The sequence below is a fragment of the Drosophila suzukii genome, chromosome 3 (assembly GCF_043229965.1).
Source record: "Drosophila suzukii chromosome 3, CBGP_Dsuzu_IsoJpt1.0, whole genome shotgun sequence".
Classification (NCBI taxonomy): Eukaryota; Metazoa; Arthropoda; class Insecta; order Diptera; family Drosophilidae; genus Drosophila; species Drosophila suzukii.
The window spans coordinates 11033909-11061054 of NC_092082.1; the positions used below are offsets into that span (position 1 = coordinate 11033909).

The 27146-nt window shown below is 42.7% G+C and overlaps 3 protein-coding genes across 3 annotated transcripts; 1 reads left to right on the top strand and 2 right to left on the bottom strand.

The window, feature by feature from the left end:
• Positions 1 to 3782: 3782 nt before the first annotated feature.
• LOC108012353 (serine protease 1-like) lies at positions 3783 to 4638 on the top strand. Its single transcript, XM_017077705.4, has one exon. It carries the CDS (start codon positions 3815 to 3817, stop codon positions 4601 to 4603), a length of 789 nt encoding a protein of 262 aa, XP_016933194.2. The 5' UTR covers positions 3783 to 3814; the 3' UTR covers positions 4604 to 4638.
• Positions 4639 to 5224: 586 nt separating this feature from the next.
• Jon66Ci (Jonah 66Ci) lies at positions 5225 to 6073 on the bottom strand. The gene has a single exon (XM_017077706.4). The coding sequence runs from the start codon at positions 6044 to 6046 to the stop codon at positions 5264 to 5266; it is 783 nt and encodes a 260-aa protein (XP_016933195.3). The 5' UTR covers positions 6047 to 6073; the 3' UTR covers positions 5225 to 5263.
• A 374-nt stretch (positions 6074 to 6447) lies between these two features.
• ImpE1 (Ecdysone-inducible gene E1) lies at positions 6448 to 26729 on the bottom strand. The gene is made up of 7 exons (XM_036814829.3): positions 26534 to 26729; positions 23916 to 24209; positions 19508 to 19679; positions 18681 to 18812; positions 8441 to 12408; positions 7709 to 8258; positions 6448 to 7359 (listed from the first exon to the last, which is right to left on the bottom strand). Exons 2-7 carry the CDS (start codon positions 24009 to 24011, stop codon positions 7289 to 7291), a joined length of 4989 nt encoding a protein of 1662 aa, XP_036670724.2. The 5' UTR covers positions 24012 to 24209; positions 26534 to 26729; the 3' UTR covers positions 6448 to 7288.
• Between the last annotated feature and the right edge of the window lie 417 nt (positions 26730 to 27146).

Here is a 27146-nt window from a genome sequence, read left to right on the forward strand (position 1 = left end):
CGAAAACATGATATACGACTGAATTATTAACCAGCTGACAAGCAGGTGGACCCTAAACGATAGAATAATATTTATAATATAAATGGCTCATCACTATGGATTTAGATTTTTAAATAAGCATTTTTGGGATTTATGATTTTGGCCGCAATATCTTGTTAGAAATGTGTATTTTTCGGCAAACCACCTATATATAATACGACTTGTGGTAAAAGAAACATATATTCTTAAAAATGGTTTTCAGAATGGGAACCCAAAACTGCACTTCTAGAATGCATAACTTGAGTAATTGGATCCCGATTTGGACGTGGGATACCTCTATGAATTGGTATTTGAAATCTCTAATAATCTACAATCAAATTTTTCTCTTTAACGGGGGTCCAAATTTTAACCCATTTTCATGTTAGATTTTTCCGTAATTCCAAAGGTTTTCAGAATGGGTACCCAAAACTGCACTTCTAGTATGCATAACTTGAGTTATTGGATCCCGATTTGGACGTGGGATACCTCTATGAATTGGTATTTGAATTCTCTAATAATCTAAATTCAAATTTTTCTCTTTAACGGGGGTCCAAATTTTAACCCATTTTCATGTTAGATTTTTCCGTAATTCCAAAGGTTTCCAGAATGGGTACCCAAAACTGCACTTCTAGATTGCATAACTTGAGTTATTGGATCCCGATTTGGACGTGGGATACCTCTATGAATTGGTATTTGAATTCTCTAATAATCTGCATTCAAATTTTTCTCTTTAACGGGGGTCCAAATTTTAACCCATTTTCATGTTAGATTTTTCCATAATTCTAAAGGTTTCCAGAATGGGTACCCAAAACTGCACTTCTAGGTTCCATAACTAGAGTTATTGGATCCCGATTTGGACGTGGGATACCTTTATGAATTGGTATTTGAATTCTGTAATAATCTACATTCAAATTTTTCCATTTAACGAGGGTCCAAATTTTAACCCATTTTCATGTTAGATTTTTCCGTAATTCCAAAGGTTTCCAGAATGGGTACCCAAAACTGCACTTCTAGATTGCATAACTTGAGTTATTGGATCCCGGTTTGGACGTGGGATACCTCTATGAATTGGTATTTGAATTCTCTAATAATCTAAATTCAAATTTTTCTCTTTAACGGGGGTCCAAATTTTAACCCATTTTCATGTTAGATTTTTCCGTAATTCCAAAGGTTTTCAGAATGGGTACCCAAAACTGCACTTCCAGATTTCATAACTTGAGTTATTAAATCCCGATGTGGACGTGGGATACCTCTATGAATTGGTATTTGAATTCTCTAATAATCTAAATTCAAATTTTTCTCTTTAACGGGGGTCCAAATTTAAACCCATTTTCATGTTAGATTTTTCCGTAATTCCAAAGGTTTCCAGAATGGGTACCCAAAACTGCACTTCTAGATTGCATAACTTGAGTTATTGGATCCCGATTTGGACGTGGGATACCTCTATGAATTGGTATTTGAATTCTCTAATAATCTGCATTCAAATTTTTCTCTTTAACGGGGGTCCAAATTTTAACCCATTTTCATGTTAGATTTTTCCATAATTCTAAAGGTTTCCAGAATGGGTACCCAAAACTGCACTTCTAGGTTCCATAACTAGAGTTATTGGATCCCGATTTGGACGTGGGATACCTTTATGAATTGGTATTTGAATTCTGTAATAATCTACATTCAAATTTTTCCATTTAACGAGGGTCCAAATTTTAACCCATTTACATGCTAGATTTTTCCGTAATTCCAAAGGTTTCCAGAATTGGTACCCAAAACTGCACTTCTAGATTGCATAACTTGAGTTATTGAATCCCGGTTTGGACGTGGGATACCTCTATGAATTGGTATTTGAATTCTCTAATAATCTAAATTCAAATTTTTCTCTTTAACGGGGGTCCAAATTTTAACCCATTTTCATGTTAGATTTTTCCGTAATTCCAAAGGTTTCCAGAATGGGTACCCAAAACTGCACTTCTAGATTGCATAACTTGAGTTATTGGATCCCGATTTGGACGTGGGATACCTCTATGAATTGGTATTTGAATTCTCTAATAATCTGCATTCAAATTTTTCTCTTTAACGGGGGTCCAAATTTTAACCCATTTTCATGTTAGATTTTTCCATAATTCTAAAGGTTTCCAGAATGGGTACCCAAAACTGCACTTCTAGGTTCCATAACTAGAGTTATTGGATCCCGATTTGGACGTGGGATACCTTTATGAATTGGTATTTGAATTCTGTAATAATCTACATTCAAATTTTTCCATTTAACGAGGGTCCAAATTTTAACCCATTTTCATGCTAGATTTTTCCGTAATTCCAAAGGTTTCCAGAATTGGTACCCAAAACTGCACTTCTAGATTGCATAACTTGAGTTATTGAATCCCGGTTTGGACGTGGGATACCTCTATGAATTGGTATTTGAATTCTCCAATAATCTACATTCAAATTTTTCTCTTTAACGGGGGTTTAAATTTTAACCCATTTTCATGTTAGATTTTTCCGTAATTCCAAAGGTTTTCAGAATGGGTACCCAAAACTGCACTTCTAGAATGCATAACTTGAGTTATTGGATCCCGATTTAGAATTGGTATTTGAATTCTCTAATAATCTACATTTAAATTTTTCTCTTTAACGGGGGTTTAAATTTTAACCCATTTTCATGTTAGGTTTTTCCGTAGTTCCAAAGGTTTCCAGAATGGGTACCCAAAACTGCACTTCTAGATTTCATAACTAGAAATATTGGAATCCGATTTGGACGTGGGATACCTCTATGAATTGGTACTTGAATTCTCTAATAATCTACATTAAAAGTTTTCTTTTTTGCCGAGGGACAAAATTTTAACCCATTTTCGTGTTAGATTTTTCCAGTGTTAAAATCTGATCGAAAAATTTTAAAAAAAATTTCTTAGACACGGACAAATTCGCGGAGGGGAAACCTGGTATTAATATAAAATAAGGAGTTAAGTAGAGTTACTCTACAAACGTTTTATTTCCTTTTCCCAGAGATATAATTGAAACACTTCAACCACTATCAACAAACCACAAATTAAACGGCTTATCTTAACAATTTTCAAAACAAATTTAAATTACTAAGTGTCATATGTTATCTTTGATAATTGCAATCGTTTAAGATAACGAAAGTTAGCTGGAGTCTGGTTTAATTAATATTTACAAGTATCATAAACAACTAAATCTAAATAATAATCTCTTTGAATAAGAGTGGCACTTGCACTTCGCTTCTATACTATATGCACATCCGTAAGACATTGTAAAGATTTAAATCTAATCAATTTTTGATAGCGGAGTGTTTTTGAATGGAGAGATAGCTGTCGAAAGAAGTAGTAGTTTTAAAAAAGTAATTGTTCGTGCTCTATCTTAAATTCTATTTATATATCCCTACCTGTATTCACTGTTAGATATTACAAAAATTTATTAAATAGGTAATTCTTTAATAAATTGTAAATAAACAAATAATTGGGTTGTCGTATCTTGAAATATATGAACTAATCATAGTGTTCATAGCTTTTCTACGTTTATGTGTAATTTAAGACGAATTTTAGGTGCAATGGGCTTTGCTATCTTCTGGACTTTCATTGAGCACTTCAGAAGTCGCCATTCATGAACTTTTCCTGTTTAGTCAATCGTTTTATTCGATCTTGGCCCATATATGTGCAATATAGTTTATCAGCCAAGTGCCGGTACGGGGATTATATATGACCCTTTGCCTTGGTCAGTTCGACAAAGGCGATTTTTGTATAAATACTCGTCCAAATAGCATTAGTCCACAAGTTGTTCCAGCAACATGAAGGTATTCGTAGCTATCCTGGCTTTGGCCGTGGCATCGGCCTCCGGTGCCGCCATGCCTGACTTTGCCACCCCGAAGGCAACAGCGGTCCACACCAAGGACATGCAGGGTCGGATCACCAACGGCTATCCGGCGGAGGAGGGCAAGGCGCCCTACACCGTGGGTCTGGGTTTCAGCGGTGGCTGGTGGTGCGGTGGCTCCATCATCTCCAACGAGTGGGTCCTGACCGCGGCCCACTGCATCGGAGGAGACGCCGTGACCGTCTACTTCGGAGCCACCTGGCGCACCAATGCCCAGTACACCCACTGGGTTGGAAGCGGAAACTTCATCGCCCATGGATCCGCTGACATCGCCCTGATTCGCATCCCCCATGTGGACTTCTGGCACATGGTCAACAAGGTGGAGCTCCCCAGCTACAACGACCGGTACAACGACTACAACGAGTGGTGGGCCGTGGCCTGCGGATGGGGAGGCACCTACGATGGCAGCCCCCTGCCCGACTACATGCAATGTGTGGACCTCCAGATCATGCACAACTCGGAGTGTGTCCAGTACTACGGAAGCGGTACCGTGGGCGACAACATTATCTGCGTGAGGACTCCCGACGGCAAGTCCACCTGCGGTGGTGATTCCGGTGGCCCTCTGGTCACCCATGACGGCACCAAGCTCGTGGGAGTCACCAACTTTGGATCCACCGCCGGTTGTCAGTCGGGTGCTCCTGCTGGATTCCAGCGCGTCACCTACCATCTGGACTGGATCCGCGACCACACTGGCATTGCTTACTAAACCAAATAAATAAATAATGATCATTTGAAAAACTATTTCTGGAAAGATTTTATTGCGTTACTAGTTCAGTTGAACTCTGAATATCTAAAAACTGAAATGTTATTTTAGAAGAAATGTTTTTATTTGGAAGTTCAAACTTAAACGATAATAAAACCAGCTATTTTTTTCTTCATCAATAAAACAGAGACAATATTAATTAGGTAAAAAAGCAAAGATAAAATGTTTTCAATTTTGGAATTCGTCTTCTCACTCTTTCAAGGAAAAAGTTCTTGAAATCAAGACGAAAGAATTCACTTATTCGAAAAGAGACGTTCTTGAAATTAAGAAAACAGTTCTCTCGAGTATGTTTTTGAAGAGGAAGCGACCTGAAAGTAGAGATAGCAATATACACGATTTTATTTTTAAAGACGAAAATAGTCTCAAAAACGGAAATCATATCATCTTTATTTTAAGAACTTTTGATTGAAATTGTCATGGCTCACTTTTAAAATCAAGTTTTAAGATTGGTTTTGTTGCTAAGTATGATTTAGCATAGTTTAGCTAATAGAAACCCTTACATATTTTTAATAAACAGTCCTTGTACCTTTTGTAATGAGTGAACTAAAAAGGCATATTTAAATCTTGTGCTTTAAATAATTTTAATTAATCGGTTTTGAAAGCTTAGTAGTAAGCAATTCCGGTGCGGTCGCGGATCCAATCGAGGTGGTAGGTCACGCGCTGGAAGCCAGCGGGATGACCGGCCTGGCAGCCGGCACCAGAAACCCAGTTGGTGACTCCCACGAGCTTAGCGCCATCGTGGGTGACCAGGGGACCACCGGAGTCTCCGCCGCAGGTGCCCTTGCCGTCGACCACGCGGACGCAGACGATGTTGTCGCCCACAGTACCGCTTCCGTAGTACTGGACGCACTCAGAGTTGTGGATGATCTGGAGGTCAACACACTGCATGTAGTCGGGAAGGGGGCTGCCATCGTAGGTGCCTCCCCATCCGCAGGCCACGGCCCACCACTCGTTGTAGTCGTTGTACCGGTCGTTGTAGCTGGGGAGCTCCACCTTGTTGACCATGTGCCAGAAGTCCACATGAGGGATGCGGATCAGGGCGATGTCAGCGGAATCATGCGAGATGAAGTTACCGCTTCCAACCCAGTGGGTGTACTGGGCGTTGGTGCGCCAGGTGGCTCCAAAGTAGACAGTCACGGAATCACCACCGATGCAATGGGCAGCAGTGAGGATCCACTCGTTGGAGATGATGGAGCCACCGCACCACCAGCCTCCGCTGAATCCCAGACCCACGGTGTAGGGAGCCTTGCCCTCCTCCGCCGGATAGCCGTTGGTGATGCGACCCTCGACACGGGGCACCTTGGGGATATCCTTGGGGCGGACGACGGTCTCGAAGGCCGAGGCGGAGGCCACGGCCAAAGCCAGAACAGTTAGGAACACTTTCATGTTGCAGATACAACTTGTTTTGGGGGACTTTCAGCGCGGCTTTTATACCTCCAGCAATCGAAGAACTTTGATTGCCATAAGTGACTGAGATTACTAATAAAGAGCTGTCCTAAATCAAAGCTCAATTATCGGGGGTCCCACTTCCGCTTGATTTTACTGAAGTCATGGGGCAATAATTATCTGTCAACTGATTAGAAAGTATTATAAAAATTAAAAGGTTGGGCCTAAGAATAGTATACATATTTGTAATTTTAAAATTTTGTTAAACTGAAATTTAATGAAAAATCAAAATTGCATTATCATTTACACAAATAAGACTTTTTAAAAGAAATGTGTGTGTTTTTTACTGCAATTTAATCTGAAATACCAATTATAACCCTTTAAAATAAATACAAGAGTGGTTTATTTTTTCAATAGTTTTCTAAAAATATATTTTTTATTGTCGTTTCTTTTTTTTTTTTAGCTTTACTGTGATGCGTCTTGACTTTGAGAAAAGTGTGTGCATACATCTCACACGTACGTACATATAATAAACTATATAGGGGATATGATCTGATTGTGTTATGCTGGATACCCTACGTTTCTTTATAGGCATTGTCGTTTATCATGTACATCGAACACGTTTACTCTTATTTACAAAATATTTATCGATAAAAATGCATCATTTCATGGTTTTCGTTATCTTTTCGGTTACTGGTTTGCCTGGCCAATAATTTAAATAAATTAGAAAATTGCATAAAACTAAGCTAAATGAAGAATCCTTTTCGAGTGTTTCAGTGTTTGTTTGTGGGTGAGGTGTTTTTTTGGGGGTATAAATAAATAGTTTTGATGGTCCAGATGAGTAGAATAAATAGTCGAAATGGGGGCGAAGTGTGGATGATGGTGTGTTTTTTTGTGGGGTGTGTTTTTGTGGATGTGTGTGGTGTAGTATGTGGTTTAGGGTTGCGCCCAAAGGCACAATTGACAAACATCACTGGCTCAAAGGGGGCACTGAACCCCCTTTGATAGCAAGGTGGCAATTGGGCGTGGCATGGGCGCAGCTAAGGTCATAATAAATAAATAAATAATTTTTTAAATATCCACTTAAATGCTAGGCAAAAATCGTTTCGAATGCGGGTATATAGAGTTGAAGGGGGTCGGAAGACAGTGGTGTGCCAAAACGTCGGTCAGTTTGGCGATGATTGGTGACCGGAAGTGGATTTCGTTTGGATAGTAGTAGTGGTGGTTGGATGGTGCAGGTTCCTACCACAGTGGCATGGGGCGTTGCCGGGCCAAGAAGGCGGGCAGGCTGGCAGCATTCGGGGCGGGACAACCTAAAAAATGATAAATGGGGTAATCATTATTAAGAGAAGAGGTATTTATTGAAAATGAAGGCTTATAGAGGGTATCTTTAAGGGAATCTAATACTAATTTTGTTTTCAAGGCTTAGAAATGGTTTAAAGGATTGTATTTTCTAAAATCTTTCTTTAAAGTAGTTAATAATCGTGATATTTTTATCAGTTATAGATTCTTGTCATCATTAAATGTATCTATAATTTTTATAGGATTCGATCAATAAAGATACATTTTTTTACAATTACAATTGAAATAAAAGAAACCTATTAGTACCATTTCTTTGTTAAATATTTTTGGGAGTATATTATGGATTCAAAGGATACTTACGGCACACGGCGCAGGTTTGCTCATCGGTCCCGTCGCCGCAGCCATCCCGTCCGGAGCAGACGATGGCCGTGGAGCGGCACAGGCCGTTGCTGCAACGATGCGGGCAGTAGGCGTCCGCCTCCCGCCGCCCTCCGCCCAGCAGACCGCCCGCCTCGATGAGGCGCATGAAGAGATTGGGGAGGGCGCGGGAGCCGCAGAGGTGCGGCGGCTCGTCGCTGCCGTCCTTGCAGGACACGATCGCGTTGCAGTACTCGTACTCCGGCAGACACTCGCCGCTGCCGCAGCGGAAGGTGTGCTCCGGACAGGCGTTGCCGCCCTTCAGGCTGCCGTCGCAGCCCATCTCATCCTCGCCGTGAGGACACTGCCGCCGACCGTCGCAGAGGGCCGCCCGCGAGATGCAGCGACCACTGCGCTGGCAGCGGAACGACTCCGTGGGGCAGGTCTGGTTCAGGCGGGCGTTGTGGGTGCACTCCTCGTCGGAGGCGTCGTTGCAGTCGGCACGTCCGTCGCACACGAAGAACCACGAGATGCACACGCCACTCGAGCGGCACTGGAATGGAGAAGTTATTGAAAATAAGTTATATTATATATTTTATTGTTCAATTTTTATGATCAAGATTTTAGATATGTTCCTACAAAAGAGTCAACTTGTTCTTAGTAAAGTTTTTAACGACTCAATATCAAGAACCATGAAACTTTCCTGGTATTTAATTGTTTTCTCTAAGAACTCACCTGGAAGGTTCCCGGACTACATCCGGTTCTTTCGGCGCTGCACTGTGTTCCTTGTTCACCGGAGGCGCAATCACAGACTCCTCGTCCATTGCAGACAGTATGGGGATCGGCCAGCTGGCACTGGCGATCGCTGCTGCAGGCTAATCCCAGGGACACCGCCTCCAGACCCAAATCCACGCGCTTACGCAGCTCCGAACCGGGTTTAATGGCAGCCAGAGAGACAGCTGGAAGAATGACAGCCGGAGAAACGGGTTCCGGAGTGGGTTCATCGGCTGGCATCAGGGGCATTAAGGTGGTAACCACGGGAGCAGCGGGTTCCATGAGGGTCACTCGACTGGCCAAACCCAACATGGTCTGAGTGGTGATCTCCACAATGTCAGCGGGATTGGGTGTGGCTTCCTCGTGCGGAATGGCATGGACAGCAGCGGGCTCCTCCTCAATATGGTTGTTGTCCAGTTCCTGGAGACCATCGATGCTGGTGGTGGATTCCAGGATTAGATTGGCGGATTCCAGCTCATTGAAATGGCTGGCGTCAGGATGATCGGTGAATTCGAAGGGCAGTTCCTCGGGAGAAAGAGTCCGATCCTCCTCCGAGGTTTCACTCTTCTGGATGCTCTCAGTGGTGGCTTCCTCTGGCACAGCATCGGTGTTTACTTCCTGTAGGGCTTCCTCCTCCTTGGCGATTTCTGCTTCACCCTGCTGCTGTGGATCTTCCTCCAGGTGCTGCTCCTCTTCATCTTGTTGGTGTTCATCTTCAATGGGCTTGGGTTCCTCCTCAATTTTCTGATGTTCCTCTTCAGTGGGCTGTTGTTCCTCTTCCAGAATCTTTGTTGGTTCATGTTCTTCCTCAGCTGGCTGCTCGGGAACGGGGGTCACCTGCTGCTCCTCTTCATCCTCCTGTTCTTCATCGTTAGCTGCCTCTGCAAAGAGTTCGGGAATGGGGGGTTCTGGTTCCCCAGCAGGCTGCACTTGCTCCACATGATCCTGGGTCTCATCGGCCTCCGCCTGAAGATCGGAAATGGCTTCATGTGACTGCTCCTCTTCGTTCTCCGAGTTGGCCTCCACCATGGGAACCGTTTGGGCTGGCTGCTGGCCAAATGGAACCGGGGGCACAGTGCTGTCACCTTCCAACATCAAGTCGCTAAGGATATCGGCAATGCTCTCGCTCTCATGGAAGTTCTGAGGATCGTGTTCGGGATCGTGCTCCTCACTCACAATGGCAATGGGTGATTCGGGGATCTCCGGGGCCAAAGTGGACTCAGATTCCTCCTCAGCTTCAATAGCAGCAGCAGTCGTTTCTTCCGGTTGGGAGATCTCCTGGAGATGCTCAACACTGGTATAGTCCGCCTCCGGTTTGGTTAGTTCCTCCTCTTCCGGAACGGCTGCCTGCTCCTGAGCTTCGGTGACTGCCTGGGGTGATTCCTCCTCCTCCTTTTCTGGTTCAGCTTCAGGTTCTGGAAGAACCTCCTCTTCTTCATTGGGCTCGGCTCCCTGGATAATGTTGTCATTCTCATTCTTCTCGACCTGGTACTCATCCTGCTCTTTGCTGATCTCTGGAAGAGTCTGGGAACTTTCACTAGCCTGGGCTTCTGGTTCGGTGTCGGGTTCGGGTTCATCGGTGGCTTCCACTGAGATATCTCCATCGCTCTTAATTGGCAGCTCTGGCTTGGCCTGATCCGCATCCACCTGCAAGATCTCGTCATTAGCTGGCTCTTGGATCTGCTCGGTAACCGCCACTGGTTCCTCCTCAACATCTGCGGTTGTCTCTGCCTCGATCTCCTTCTCGGTGGCAGACTGCAACTCCATCTCCTCCCCCTCCTCCTTCTCCGCCTGGGGCTCCACAATTGCTTCCGACACTTCGGGCGTCTTAATTGCATTTGCATTTTCCTCGGGCTCCACCTGTTGCTCCTCCTCACGTGCCGCCTCCTCAACCTCGTGCTTCTCCTCCTCAGTCTCCTCATGCTCCTTCTCCTCCTCCTCTGGCAACTCGGTGGTAATCTCTGCGATTTCTGGTTCCTCTGTGGTCAGCTCTGGTTCTGTTTCGGTTTCCACTGGCGCCAATTCATCATCATTTGCCGGGTATGTCAATTGTTCGTGCTCTGCTTCGGTGATTGCCTCCACCTCCTCGCCATGAAGCTCTTGGACTGGTTTCTCTGTTGTGGCTTCATCTGCATCTTGATGAATTTCCACCACCTGCTCGGGCTCTTTCTCCTCGTCGATCTCCGCGATCTCCGCGATCTCCTCCTGCTCCACAGTGGCTGGCTCGGTGACTTGGTCTTGATTTAATTGATTGGCTTCATTTAAATCATCTTCGCCACTTGTCGGCTTGGTGTCGGCGCTTTGTTCCGCCTGATCGATCTGGGCTTCCATATCTGGAATCTTGGCTTCTGTGGCCGGCAGCTCCACTTCTGCGGCTTCGGTCGCTGGTGTTTCTTTTTCTATTTCCATTTCCATTTCGGTATCTGGCTGCTCTGGTTTTTTTCCCACCTCGGCATCTTGGCTTTCACTCTCCACCTGGACTGGATGTTCCTCGATCTTCACCGCTTCTGTTGGCTCCTCCTGCTTGGGCGGCACCGCCTCCTCCTCCTCCTCCTTCTCCTCCTCATCGTGGCTGGGCCCGGCCAGTTCCAGTTCATGATCCCCCGAAGCCAGATCTTCAGGCAGTTCCTCCACTGGTTTCGTCGCACTTTCGATTTCAGCTTCATTAACCGGGATCAGTTCTTCATCGGCGACCGTCTGCGATGTCTCTGGCTCCTCATCCTCCTCGATCAGCTGCGTCTGAATGTGGTGCTCAGTGCTGGCCTCCGCATCAGTTTCGCTCTCGGTATCGATGGGTACCACCCCCTCATTAGTCTGCTGGTGAAGAGCCTCCTCCTTCTGCTCCTCTTCCTCTGGCTTCTCTGGCTCGGCTTCATCCACTGCGCTTTCATAATCGAATTTCATGGTGTCGTCGATGGGCGATGAGGCAATCTCTTGGCCCCCTGAAGCCTCTGCAACCTCCTCATCCGCTTCAATGGGTGCGATTTCAGGTGAGACAGGGTATTGGGATTCTTCGGGTTCGGATTCGGGTTGCTCATCAGTCTGCTCTGGTGCTTCTGGTTTGTCATTGTGCTCTTCCGCGTACTCCTCATCGATCTTGTAGGGATAATCTTCAGTGGGACCAGCCTCGGTTTCTTGCTCCACATTAATGGCACTCTCGGTGGGCACATCGGCTGGTGTAAGCAGCTGCTGGACTCCAGTGGTAGCATCTTGAGAGGATTGAGCAGGCTCTGGTTCATTGGGTTGAGCTACGATTGTCTGTTGTTGCTGCTGTTCCTTCTCATGTTGTTCCTGTTCCACTCTATGTTGCTCCTGCTCTTGATGTTGCTGCTCCTCCAACTGATGTTGCTGCTCCTCCAACTGATGTTGCTGCTCCTCCAACTGATGCTGCTGCTCCTCCTCTTGATTTTGCTGCTGTGTCAGTTCAGTCTCCTCATGAGCCATATCCAGAGCCTCCAGTTTCTCACCATTATCAACCTCGGCGACCTCGGGTCTCAGTTTGGTGGTCTGACCATCGTCCTCCTCCAGAGATTGCTCCTCCACGCTGGCGGGCAGTTCGTCTTCTAGGAGAATGGGAGCAGGTGTTGTCGTGGTTGTGGTCGTTGTTCTTCTAGTGGTTGTTGTGGGTGCAGGAGTGGTTGTCATTGTCGTCGTGGTTGTAGTTCTCCTCGTCGTTGTTGTTGTTGTGGGCTTGGGAGTGGTTGTTGTCGTCGTTGTGCTAGCTGGCTGCTCCACCTTTTCAACGGCTTGTTCCTGTTTCTGGTCCTCCTGATCCGACGCCGGGGCCACACAGAGACCACCCACCATTTTGGCGGGACTCGTGCACTGGCAGCGTCCGAAGAGATTCGGGATGAGGAAGTCACAGTGGGTGCGGGTGTCGAACATTTGACAGTGGGCGTGGCTGTAGCAAACGGCGCCAGGATGGGCAGCTGCGGGTGGAAGATAAGGAACGATCGCGAAAAGTTCTCATGAGATTTTTTTTGTTATAAGGGGTATGCGATATGTTATTAAGTTAACCGTAAACCGAACTCGAAGCACCAAATGCATATTAAAAACTCATCATCATCATGAACAGCCACACCAGAACAGAACAGGGAGGAGCACTTGCAACCAGAACAAGAACAACATCAGAGCATTAGCCCGCCTTCGACAAGCCTAATAACCGTCAATAAAGTCAACTGCAACTGCATCAACGCATGGCCGAGAGCGAAGTGCAGAGAATAACCGAGATTGGTACAGAGAAAGAAATATATGTCCCTATAGCTAGCACAAAAAGGAATTCGACTTTCAAAAAACTCTTCGCATTATCAAGTTTTAAATAATTAGATCAAAATACACTATTTTTGTCATATTTTTCAATGGCAAGGTCACACTCCGTTTTTTAACTTCATTGATAATGCTGGTAATATTTATCATTTCTGAGTTTTTACAAGGTAATTCTTGTTTCTTTTATAAAATCGCATGGGTATCCCTATTCTCTCTGTGCAATGCTGCCTAAGAAGGGGTTCAGATGGGAACCAGAAGATGACGCTGAAACGTCGGTGACGTCGCCCATTCCCATTACCGTTCCTCATCAGCATTCCACTCGCCGATAACTGGCTAAAAAGAGACGGCGACTATTGGTTGCACCGAAGACTGAGCCACCTGCGTGTCTGCCACTGTCCTCCTCTGGAATCTCAGCTCTGACCCACTTTCCGGACTGCCGCTCCAACTTGTTTTCACTTGTTTCGTTTTTGGCTTGCCAGCAACTTGCAACTAGCAACCAGCCACTTGCAACCAGCAACTTGCAACTAGCAACTGGCGACATGCCATTTACCATTTCACTGGCCAAAGCTGCAGCCACCTGCAGCTGCCCTTTGGGCAGTGTCTGGGATCAAGGAGATCCATTTCCATTTCCATTTCCATTACCCCCAGCTGCCATTCAATTGGATTGGATACCAAACGAGATCATAAATCGGTTACCCTTTATCCTAGCCCAGCCAAACGACTTGGGTTTTCTCGCGGGAATTTCGGCCACAAATCCAACATTTGTCGGCAAATTCACAAAAGCATTGGTATTGGCCATTGGGGAACCGGTTGAGAGTCGAGAGCGGTGACTCCAAGGCACATAAAAGGCATACAGCCAGCGTGGCGTATACTTAACGAATGCACCGCCTGACACTGACACTGCGCTCAGCCATTTCCATTGCCATTCCAAATGCGAGTAGCTCAAACGTGTCTTGCCGCAGTTTGACACCAATATGGAATAAACTCTGGGTAGGAAGAGTCAAAGGGGGTTTCTGCTACAGACCCCAAACGGTTGGCCCCATCTTTCACTTTTATATAACAGCGTTAGAAGCGGTCACACAGGCGGAAAAGAATCGTTAGTCATTGGACATCATCGTGTTTGGCTATTCTAGCCTAACATCTATTTTATGTGTTCTAACCCAGCAGCATCCTTAAAACTGGGGTTCTTTAAAAGGATCTAGGCTTTCAATGGTAATATTATTACCTGAATTTTAGATTTTAATTTAAGAAAAAAGATTTCGTAGTAATGTTTAAGCTTCATAAATAATCATATAGCCCTCGACGTTTTAACGATTTTTAAATTAAATTAAGTTAAAACTTTGCCTTACTAAAAGTTCCAATTTAATTCTACCAAGAATAGAGATTTAAGAGAAAGGCTTAAAATATTTTTTTAAGTTAAAAATATCCTAAATATTCGACATTTTTATTTAAATATGTTATATATTTCGTTGTGGTACTAGTACATAAAAAAGAATAAAAACCTTTATAAGAACTCTGGGCCAAGCAGAATTTTTTAAGGGACTTTCAAATCAAACTATGTTAAAATTACACGAAATATTAAATAAATATTATATTATATCACGAATAAAATATAAATATATTATTTTTTTATGATTCTTCAATATGTGTTGATTGAAAAGAACGATTTAAAAATTAAAATTCTTAAAGTGGACCAAAGATATGAAGATTTTCTTGCGTGTAGACGTATGGTGTTCCATCTTGGGTTAAACACAATGCCTCTGAACTGGCCACCAAAATGCGATGATCGATAGGCTGGGGGCCAATGCCACGGCCACTTAACGCCGGCCCCGCCCCCTGCCGCCCCTTTTGGGGCTGCCGGTGTGACAGGTTGCGTCTCGCATGCGAATCGCTGCACGACTGCAACTGCTAACCTAACCCACTTCGATTACGGCTAGAGTTGAGTTGAGTTGAAGCCAAAGCCAAAGCCAAAGCTGCTCTGCAAGATCTCCACGACGCGTGTGAAAATTGCCCAATGGATCTGGCAACTGGGATCTGAGTTGCGAGATCTGGGGGAATCTTTGAAGCGCTGCGGGGTGGCTCGCATCATAAACAATAATTTCCATCGAAATCAGCATAAATTAAATCGCTGCTTCCTCGGCGTTATTGTCTTTGTTTAAGTCGCCGCCGCCGGTGGCCGGAATTGCAAAACTGTGTCAACCGCCTGGCACGCACAGATACAGATACTGAGATACAACAAATGTATCTCAATCTGAGGCAGCATTCCTGCGGCTATAATAAGTCTATTTATGCCGTCGACTTTCATTAGGCGCAAAAGCCAATTGCCGTACAAAAAATAAGTATAAGTACGACAATGAATTCGAAAATGGGAAATATTTTTTAATTCAAAGCGGAAATTTACATTTTCTGTAAAAGTTACTCGAAGGTATGAAGTTTCTTCGACAATATTATTATTACTTAGTATTTTTTGCGGAAGTCTGTTGTTCCACATAATTTGCATGCAATTTGGCATTTGGCGCAATTTGGTTTGAAATGGCCATTCAAGAAACATTTTTCCCGTTTTTTCTCTTTTTGTTTCTAGCCGCAAATTAACACAGTTTGAGTGGCTGACTTAGTGGGTCATGCGAAATGAAATGGAATTTTTCGGTGGCTTTTGCTTATGGTCTTTTCTTTCTTTCTTTCGATTTAAAACATTTTTTGGGTGCAAGGTGTCGCAATGGAAAGTATTTTCCCTGTTTCGGCTTGCGAAGGTGTTGAGGCAGGAAGAAAGTGAGCCGAGTTGCTAGTTGAGTGACTTTTAGATTTCCTATGCCTTATATAATGAGAGTCGGGAATGCCATTAGAGGCGACTTAAAAAAAATGTTGAATATTTTTGGACTTACGGAAGTCACAGAAATCTTCTACAAAAACTAGTTTTTACAAAGAATAGTTAAGATCAAATATGCTAATATATGAAATACATAATTATAACCTTTTTCCAAGCACATTATGTATCTACCCTAGTTTTTTTCAAAATTTCATGGTTTAAACTAAGTGTAATTGTATTATATTTCAACAAGACTTGGTAATTCTGGTATGTGACCCTTTAGATCTCATGCTACGTGATATAAAAATATTTAATTTATTTTAGAAACATGCAAAAATTTTATAATTTCTCTTAAAGCTCCAGAAATTTCCAGAACTTCCTTATTTTTTTCCTGTGCATCTGATGATCGACGACGTCAGAGTGGTTCACTTTTCCTGCAACTTTGTATGCAGAAGATCTCGATCTGGCTGACAGTCGCAGCCTCCGTTGTTTGGCCGTATGTCTGGACTATCTATCTGTTCATTATCTGTTTGCTACCATACCATACCATAATAAACCATACTATGCTATACTACCATGCTACATCTATGTATTTGGCATACTTATTGCCGCAGCCCGTGAAACGGGGAGAGTAGAGTAGACTAAAGAGCCGCCTGGCGATGCGAAGGGGGAGTTGTCATATGTGCATATATATAACTCATAAAGATCGGAGGAGATGGGATGGAAATGGAAATAGAGATGGAGATGGCGATGGGTATGGGGAGTTGTGGAGGAAGTGGCTCATTGTTGGTGGTGGCTCGTTAAGAGCCGGCTGGCTACCAAACAAAAACGGGTAACCGAATGAGCCAATCCCGGAATGGGCTTGGGCCCGATGGGTTAAGGTGCATGGGAAACTGGAACAAGTGGCTAAATGGAAAGCCTGACAAGCCAACAAAATCTGGCACACCACTTGCTTCACTTGACCCGCGATAGGATGAAGTGAATGGCCATGGCCATGGCCAATCCCAAATGTGTGCAGCATTTTTGTCAACTGCATAGAAAAGTTTTTGGCTTTTCTTTCCCCGGGAATTCCAGCGATCTACAATATTGTCCCTCTCTCTCTCTCTCTTTCTATCTATCTCTTAATATATTGTTTTTCCACATCTCTTTTGTTCTGAGAACTAATTGAACTTTCTTGGACTTTCTTTTGCATTGGCGGCTAATCAGTGCAATTTAATTACTAGTCGAGGCAATTAGCCATGTAAAGTAGCCAAAGATACAAATCAAAAAGGGGAACTTTTGGCTTTGGCTGCCCTGGCAGGATGTCTCTGGTGAAAGGTTCACTCCGCTCTCTCGCCTGCTCTTTCTTTTATTGTGTTTTTGGTGAAAGTATCTCATAAATGACTGGCTTGCCACCTCTTGCACTTGCCACAAATACCCCGCTACACACGAAAAAAATTAGAAATGGAAATATGCAATTAATCTTTATCACCTATGTGTGCTATGCGGATCCAATTGCTAATTAAATTAGCAATGGAAATTGGTTGGTTCTTAAAATAGTAATATCATCGGGTGGTTAATAACCTAATAAAAGGTGTTAATAAATCTTAAAAAGTTAGAACATTTAGTAAGTCAGTGATGAAATATGAGAATAGATTGGAAAAATCTTTTAAAGAAGTTATCTTTATAAAGATCACTTTAGACTTATTTCCGTGTACCTCATTCCTCACACAACTGACCAACGCAATTGTTTGTCATTTAAATGACTCCTAATTAAATATCAAGCTCATTCTTGGCCAGCTGTTCTGCCACGCCCCCTTCTCCACATATATATACATATATTGAGTTCTCATCCTATATAATTAAGTCAGTAGCTAAAGAGGGGATTTGAGAGTGAGACGGGGGGGGACTATGCAACATCAGGTGAATGGCAATGACACGAACTGCACCAGTTGCAGTTGCCTCCATTTCCAAGTCCACGATCGTGCCTCATTGCTCTGCTTTTGGCGTGTTTAATGTTTAAAGAAGTCGATGTATGTATTGTAAGGGGTGATCGGGAGGGGGTCAACCCGCCATATGGCCTCTCGATTCTAGTCAACATTCTAATCAGATTAACGCCACTTGGCGCCAATGTGGCAAAAGGAAGTGGAGCGAATTCAAACTATGTAGATTCCAATCGATGCAGGGCTGCCAGAGGTCTCTACATCTTCATTCTGCCCAGTCACTGTTCTTAAAAATGTTCTATTTATTTAAAAAATAAATCCATTTTCCCATGAAATCTAAAAAATTTAAGACTTTTTATATTGCTCATGCATGCTAAGCTAATTTTTTGATAAACAAACATTTTCTTAGTAACTGAAGTAATCTAAAAAGAACATAAAATTTCTTAGTGGCATTCCCAAACAATTTCTTTAATCTTTTTCCCATAAATTTATTTTACTTCTCTATGCCTTCCTTAGTCACTAGATGAGTCACTTGCCCAAGATTTATTCCAAACTGTGGGACATGAGTCACTGGTTGCTTTTAAACCCACAGCCCTAGAAGAGTTCAGTTGCAACTCAGAAAACAGAGCCAAGATGTATCTTAAAATGTATCTTTCACACATCGCAATGCACAAACAGAAACAGGGAGAGATCGAAGCCAAACATTTACATTTTACATTTAACGTTTTCACGTTGAACGATCTGCAGTTGGTGGTGTCTGCTGGATGGTCGGTTTCTACCAGGTTGTTAGCCAGTTCTTGGAAGATTAACCAATTATGCGTATAATTAGTGACACGATTGTCTTGTTTGGCCGAAGTATTTTCATTGTTATTGTTATTGTTACACAGTCATTTTGAGTGTTATGCCGGTGTTAATTGTCAGAGTCAAGTGGCAGCGAAAGAAACAGGAAATGGGAGTGTGTACTATCCATACTATATATATGCTGGGTATACGCCATTGCGTGACATTCCAGGGGAATATGAGAAATGATAAGCAATCAGAGTGGGGATTATTAGTCGGCTGCCCGGCTGTCCGTTTATTGCAATACACCAAACACCGAACACACCGAACAGTTAATGATATTGTAAAGTATTTAGTATAGCTATAGTCCCGGGCAATCTGTTGGATTAGGGCCACAATAGCTGGCCGGCGATGGGCTGATACTTACGTCCCAGACAGGTGTGTTTGCGGAACTGCAGGAATCCCTCGACACAGCGGCAGGCCCCCTCTAGACAACTGCTGTTGGCCACCTTCATGGAGCACTGCTCGCTCAGCTGGCAGTCGCCGCCAAGGAGTTGGGCTGCAGGCGAAATCAAAGAGAGGGAAATATCATTAAAAATCATTAAAAACCAACTTAAATTTTCATTTCAATCGACCCATTAGATTGAGTCGTTTCTTGGGAAAAATATAACCATTCTACGAGATTCTATAGATCTCAAAAATAAACTTTAAACTCCTCATTAGGGAGAATGGTAAAAAATTGTTATGAGTTTGGTTCATGGAAAAACGTATAACGCAACGGAAACACTAAAATAATAATAAGTTTTTATGATATAATAGAATAAATTGAAATTTTAAATTTAGTTGCTGACTACGAGTTAAGTTAAGTTATTGCAGTGGAATCCTAACTTTATTGAGTGCAATTCACTTACAAATTTTAATGAAATTGGTTTATAGCCCTGGGATGTAGGGATTATATTCTTTACAATTGTATTTTATTTTCTATTTATTACTTTGTCTTTTTAAGTACGCACCAAATAGTAAAACCTCCTTTTTTGTTTATCTAAACTTAACATTCCATATGACTCTCCCACTTAGAATTACTAATTTTACTCAGGAAATTGTTAGAATTGTTTTCTCTGTGTAAAGAAAGTCGCTGGGAGTGCATCTAACGGTTCTTCTGTGGACAAACACACATCTCCGCCCATTGTTTGCCCGGCAAACATTCTGTACTCCCACTTTGGGGTTAGCCAAAGATTGACTTTGCCTACTTACATGACAAACAGCGCTTGGAATTCAACTGGACAAAGTAGGGGGCGCACTCGCAGTATCCGAGGGCGGAGCAGCTGCTGCCCTTGATGAAATCCGTGCAGTCCATGTCATGCTGGCACTTGTCGCCCAATTCCAGGGCTCGACTCGCGTCCAGAACTGTGAAGATGATCAGCAGCTATGGGGATTAAAAGATACCAAAAATTAGAAAAGCTTTATAACAGAAGTTATAATAAAAAATGGCGAGGATTGAGATGATAATGGATCATACTTTTCAAGATATTAAAGAATCCATTATATTTTAGTCGGTTGACTAACAAAATATTAGGAAGCCTATAATCCATTCATATAATTTTTTGTTTATGGATCAATTTAAGCACTTGCCTCATCTTCATTCCCCATAAACCCTTATATTAATCCCGATTAAACTTTGCACGTTTAACTTAAATATAACTCGCTGCCTTTGGAATGCCGCACCTCTTTGTACTATTATCTCCCTATAATAATTTGCAATCAGAAAAGAAATGATTTAACAACCTGAACCGTACGCAATTCCCTTAGATCCGAGATCTGTTATTTATTACATCACTTAATTCTTTCAATTAGGTGCCCAGCTTTGCATAAACCATGATTAAATCGGGCCCATGCCCCAAACCGAAATGAGCCAACAAATTGGCCGGCACCAAGTCTTGACCAAGTCTTGTTATAGTGCCGAACAAATTGCCCGAGTACACGGAATTACCTGTGGGCCAAATGTCCGACGAAAGAGCCGTAAAATCCGTAGTTAATCGTAGCAGATCATATAGTACACACTGCGGTTTTTCTGTTTTATGAATGAAATGCGATGTGTGCTAAAGTATCTTATGGCTGTATAGTAGTATCTACGGCATCAGCGAGCGGGCCTTTGTTTTTTTTTTCAACGCAGACACACAGTTAACGTTATATCAGATGCTACAAAGATACTTTAGCTGGAGTTGTAAGACAAAATTAACAGTTGCCTGAACACCGAACACACGCCCATCCAAGAAGGTGGGGTGGGATTGCCCGGGATCTATAATTAAAAAAAGAAAGAAACAAACAGCAGAGCCAAGGGTACCCACTTCGTGTATGTTTTTGGGCTCTCTTCTGATTTTGCAGTTAGAACTGGCTAATAAATAAGCTGAATTTTGTGGCCACAACACCGGAGTGCAATGTACTTTCTGCTCATCGTGAATGAGCGCCACACGCCATTAATTACGGCCCCGGCCTCTGGGATTGCCATTACCTAACCGAAACCAAAACCAAAACCAAAACAGATACAGATACAGATAGTAGTTAGGTAACTGGGCTTGTTCCTTCTTCTCGGGGTTCTGGTTCTGGGTTTTTGCATACCGGCAAACGGTACTACGAACTCCCCCGTCTTTGTTGTTACTTCTCCGATTTTTGTTTAAATTTGTTAACGCATTAAATCCAATGATTACATAAAGTTTTCTCTGCTTCCGCGGGAGGGGAATTCCCCGTCTTCTGTTAATTGGTAAGAACCAAGATACCAATTCCACAAACACGCAACTCTTTTTGCCAATCGTACAAGTTGAGACATTAAAAACACAGTTAGGATCGTTTGGCGAAATGCAACTTTGTTGGCATTGCCGCCTTGATTGTGATAAATGGTTATGAGAGATTGTTTCAATAAGAAATGTGAAAATTACACAGATTTCATGGACTAATGAATCTCATCAGAGAGATATTTCCGGAACTGGCTCAACGTAAAAACTTGGACTTCACATGCATTTGGCCAGTGCATTAGAACTCACGACATGTATATTATCAAAGATATTATTATCTGATAAGTTAATCTAAATATGTATTTTAAATTCATTGAAATTTGTAATCCATCTTTTAAAAACCCATAAAATAGCCTATTAAAAATGGAAGCAAATTAATCTTAACTATCAGATTTCCTGATTTTCACTCAAAACTAATTTAAGAAAGCATTTCCCTTTCCCCGCTTTCCCCCAAAACATTTATTTAACAATCGAAACCATTGAATTGGTTGAATTGAACAACAAACCATTAGCACGATTCTTTAAGATCATCAAATAACATTAAATAAATAAATAACGTACACCACATAATCCCCATTCAGAGGTGTTTTCCTCGAGTCTCGAGATCATTTCGCCACTCATTCAGTGCTTGTCTAGTCAAAACAACACTTGCAGCACTTCATGGACCCCAAGGCAAACCCTCGACCATTTTACCCATTGAAAGCCGAGGAGTATCGCTCAATGGGAGCAACAATACAAACAAGACCTCGTCGAATGGGTAAAAGTATCGGTATCAGAATAGGAATTGGAATTGGAATTGGAATCACAAACAGCCGCAGAACCAGAAATGAAATGAAACCGCTGAAGCACGGCGGCATCAATAAAATGTCAATAAACAGAGAAGAAATTGTTTAATTACGCTTTCGAGAGGCTTTCGAGCACGAGACACTATATATACGAGTAGAATAAAGAGAGAGGCCATTAGAGGTGAGTGTTTGTTTCGATTTGACCCAATAACTGGGAGCCAAGTTACTTTCCTTGTTGGCTAAGAACTGTCAACTGGCCAAAAAAAAGGGGGTTAATAAAGATCTGCAGGCGGAAGGCTAATAGCCGTCAGTCCATGTCCACCCGTCCATTTGTAATCCTGCCCAGGGTCATTCATCTTCCTGGCCAAAAGGCAAGTCTTTAAGGCCCAAGTTGCCAAAAGCCCATTCATCAGCCGGGGCGAACTGACTTGGCTTATTTATTTTTCTTCCTATTTTTTGTGCTTTTTTTGGGATTACAGCCAGTCTGTGCTAATGAAGACCCGTTGCAGTGGCATTTTTTTTGCCTGAACGCCACTGCAGTCATTGTAATTTAGAATCGTAAAAGAACAGCAAGACCGGGTTGCAGCAAAAAAAGAGTAGATAATTTTTCGTGTTTTACAAATTACTTTCGTACTCTTTTAATGATCGTCGGGCGCCAGACCGTCTGCTGACCTTTGGCCACCGGGCCGAATGCAGGTGGAGCTCTGGAGCTCTTGGCCATCCGACTGTCCAGCTGTCCAGCTATCCAGCTATCCAGCTCTTCTGGCCAAGACTTAATGCACTTGGCTTGAAATGGGTTGAATGGGCCGGCCGAGGGCAGCGAAACATAATAACAAACAACATCGAAACGGATAAATTGTTTGTTAGTCTTGGTCGAAGTGGAAAAGCTGGTCTGCTGGAAGGAAATTTTCTCTAAAGTGCTGCACTCGAGGAGCCCTTGGCCGATTGTTTTTCACCAAACAGATTCCATTGATTTAGCACCATGAAAAGATTGCTCATTGGATGAGAAAATCTAATTGAATTGCACAAGATGATTTATAATCATGGATAAAAAATCAATACAAATTGTTTTACATGCAAATTGCAAGCACAGAAATGAAAAAAAATAAAATATTTAAATTAATAATCATATAAATCAATTAAAATGCTGAAGTATTTTTTTGAAACTCTAATTTAAAGTAAAATGGATACAAAATCATATATTTTTTGTTAACTTAGTTATTTTTTATATGCTCAAAGTTCCACAAAATAGGATATAGGAAAAATTTCTTTATAATTTCTCAAAAATTCACAAAACAATAATGTAATACACAAATAATAAAATGCCTTTGGTTACCAAGAAATCATGGACTGTGATAATACTATGCATGCAGACAACAAAATAACTTTCAGCGAACCAAACTTCCTCTTCATTATTTCTCTACCTTTCCCGGAATCCAAAAATAGCTAAAAAAAATCCAATAGAAGCGTTTATTAATAGTCAAACTAGTTCCCATAGTAACCCCATAATGACTCTTCCCGCAGTAATAATGATTAAGTGCTGGGCAATGAAACTTTATGAAGCAAATAATTCACTAAACTTAATGCTCCATCTTGTGATTTTTTTTCTTTTCTATCTATTTTTTGGAGGATGTAGTAGAGCAAAGGCAAAGAAGACTCCCACCTTTTATTAGATTAATTTGCCCACATTACTCAGGCAGTGAAGTGGCGACCCCCAACCGAATAGAGCCGACTTCATCATGATCTTCGACGCCTGCCTATCCATCTATCAGCTACAATTTGACCCAATGGCCGACTTCACAGCTCTTTACACACGAGAAAGAAAGAGCTTCGCGAGCAGCGGCCCACGATTGAAGTGCCCACGTAAAAAAAAAATATCATAAAAACAACCTAAAAAATTGTGCCAAAAAATGAAACGTTTGTTTAAGAAAGCGAAGAATTGCTGACCAGGTGACAAACATTTGCTTTGGCTGCTTTTTACGGGCGATTTGAATTGGCAACGCCCCAAATGATGACTGATTTTTTTTTGGTATGGGGAAGTGCAATTTAATATTTTTTGGCCACAAATTCGTAGGGTTTACTTACCGCTAAGAGCCGCTTAACCGCAAAAGTGTTTCCATTGAGCATGGCGATCGCAGGTTGCTTTCTCGATGCCGCTGACTGCCGCGCAGTCGCCTTCATTGCCGCTTCTGAATCTCCGAGAAGAAGCTGCCTGGAATCTCCCTGGGAAGGCTTTTCCCTCGCTTTTCCCCTTCTTTTGTATGTTTTTCCGTTGTGTTTTTCCGATTTTTCAGCTGCTCTCTTGGTTGATTTTCCTGTGGCTGCAGCTTTAGCTGGGTACTCCTCGCTTTGCAGTCGTTAATATATGTTTTTGCTGTGCTGTGGAAAGGAGTCGGTTGGTAAGGTGGGGGAGACTTGACTTAAACTCTGAACTCTGAGGGTCAGAAACGGAACGAAAACGTTTCTTCTCTGTACTCGTATTCTTCTGTATTTTTTCTTTTTTTTTTTTGGGGTAAAGGAAATGCGCCCCACAAAACAACAAAAAAAGAAGAGGGAAATAATAATAATAATTTCGGTTTTATTATTTTGCAGTTGTCGGGCGAAACGAACCGGCCGGCTTGCGGCTCACACGCCCCTCATTCGCATTCAATGGGCGTTCGAGCGGTGCGGCATTCGGTCGCTCCACTTTAAAACGAAAGACTTAGGCAGCGAACTTGCGCCGGCAGTCGGAAACCCGAAAATGGGAAATTAACACCTGAACCACCTAGGCCCTAAAACTTATTTCGTTTATTTTTCTCGACCGCTTGTCTCTTTTATTTTTTATTTTTTTGCTATTTTCACTTGCTGTGACGACCTTTGTCTGTCTCCCTCGTTTTTTCTTCATTTTTTTTGTGACTTGTGTGTGTGCTTTTTTTTTATTTGGAATTTGGGTAACCTTTTTAGTTGCCTTCGCTGTGTAGCTCTGTGGTTCCCTGCTGCCGCTGTTATAAAATTTCATTTTATTGCAATGCATGAGTCTGGGCCGAAGCCGAAGAGTTCGAGTCTGGGTCTGAGAATGTGGCGCTCTAGGGCATTACCGTTAGTCGGCTGAGAAGACAACGAAAAAAAAAAAAAGAGCTCTGTGCCGATATAAAACATCTACTAACTCCAGCATTTTTATAACTTAATAAAAAATGGGAAAAAGGGAAGGGAAAACGGAGCTGACAATGAAGCAGGGCCTAAGAGTTCGATTTAAATTGGTCTAAGGTGAGATGGCCTGAGAACTAGTCGCTGCACTGAGCAACACCTTTGGGGTTTCTTTTAGCTTACAAAAAAAAACTTAAGTGTCAAAAAAAGTATTAAAATATCAAGATACACCTTAAAGGAAATGCTTCTAGAAATGAGCCTATTTTTTGGTGACTTATTATCTTAAAATACTTTTATTTCTAGAATTTCATGCTGGCAAACTCTAGGTCAGTTGCTGGTTATATATTATTATAACACAACGAAAATTTAGTTTTATTCACACACAACGAACTTTTCTGGATGAGTTTTTTTAAGAAATGATTAATACGTAAACAGCTAAGTATTCTAAAATTGAACTGTCTAATTCTTCCCAAAGACTTTTGTGAAGAACTTTTTGTGATCTTTTCCTTTCTGAGTTCTTTTTTTGGAAAGAACTTTTCCAATTTAGACACTTTAGACACTAAATTACCAACAGAGACCTGACTAACAATAATATTATATTTCCTAATATTTCCTCAATTTCTGGGTTATTTCTCTCTCATGAATCTTGGATTATTGTTGATTATTTGCATTTGGTCAAGGGGCGTGTCTCTGTAGAATTGCCCGGCTTAATTTTGTGACCCAGTCAGCCGCGGAGATGCAGATGGAGATGGATGCACAGATGGAGATGCAGATGAAGATGGAGTTGGAGATCTTCTGCAATCGATCAGCATGTGCAAAGTGTTGCTTCTGACGACCGCAAAAGAGCGGGTCGCTGGCTGGGGAGAAGACAGCATTTTTAGTTTGCGGTTTTTGCGCTTGGTCTATCGGTCGCTGGGTCGTCATCAATGTACCAGAGAATCAACTGCAAGAGCCAAAGCCTGGCCAAGAGACTCTGGCCGAGACACTAGAGACACACAAGGCACACAAAAAGCAAAAAGCAGCGCGATTCTAGCACCGTTATAGACCCAATATGGCGACTGCACCACCAGCACATGTGGCTGGAGTTGCAGTTGGAGATTCAGTTGGGGTTTCAGCCAGATCCAAGCTGAAGCTGTAGCTAAAGCTGGACTGGCTCTGGCTCTGGGTGCATCTGCATCTGTTGGGTTCGGTTGTGAGTTCTATGTTCTAGGTTCTGGTGCCACTGCCACTGCCACTGCATCTCCAACCGCATCTCCAGCAAACTGGACAGGAGAACGCTGCGCTGTCTTCGTCTTCGAAGCCGTCTTCACTTGACTGCACTGCCTGGCCATGTAAATATGTTTGTCTATCTGGCCGCTCGCTGTTTATTTGTTTGTTGGTTGCTTGCTTGCTTTATTTGTTTGTTTTCCTGCCGCCGAGTGTGTGTGTGAGTGTGTGTGTGCAAGCAAACTGAAATTACACTCAGTTGGCCGCGCCTTAGTCCAATTCCAAAAAATACCCCTCGATTATTATCATTATTATTATTTCCTCAATTTTTTTTTCGGTGGCTGGCATTTTATTAACAATTTTTTAGCTACCGTTTGGGGTTTTTTTTATCGTTCGATATTTGTCACTCGCGACGCCGCACTTTCCGTATTCAGTTTTGAAATGTTTGGGCTTGGGTTCTATGGAGTTTAGTGTGCAAAGTGCAGCCACATCACACGGAGATGAGCTGAGCTGGGCACGTCCGCACGTAACGATGGTCAGCAACGAACTGAAGAGGAGCCAGCCAGCCACGGACTTAAAGAACCAAGACAAGCAGCCGCGGTCGCAGTCGCCAGCAGCAGCAACATCGGCGGCAGCAACAGCAACATCGCCAGCAGCAACAGTCGCAGCAACAACAGCAACAAGTCTTGGCTGAAAAGAGAGCTTTTGGCCAAAGTCAAAGTCAAGGCAGCGAAGCTTTTTAAGACACGACAAGTGCCGAGGTCTTGGATTCACATAGTTTGTGTTGCTGTTGCTGCTGTTGCTGCTGTGCTGATGTTGCTGCTGTGCTGATGTTGCTGTTGCTGCTGTGTTGCTGCTGCTGGTATGCAAATGTGACCGCTGCGCAGACGCAGCAGAAGCAGCAGCCACGACCGCTCTGCTTTATTTGTTTCTTTAATTATGAGTGTCAGGTCCGAGAGAGTGCGAATGCGCAGATTAAGAGAG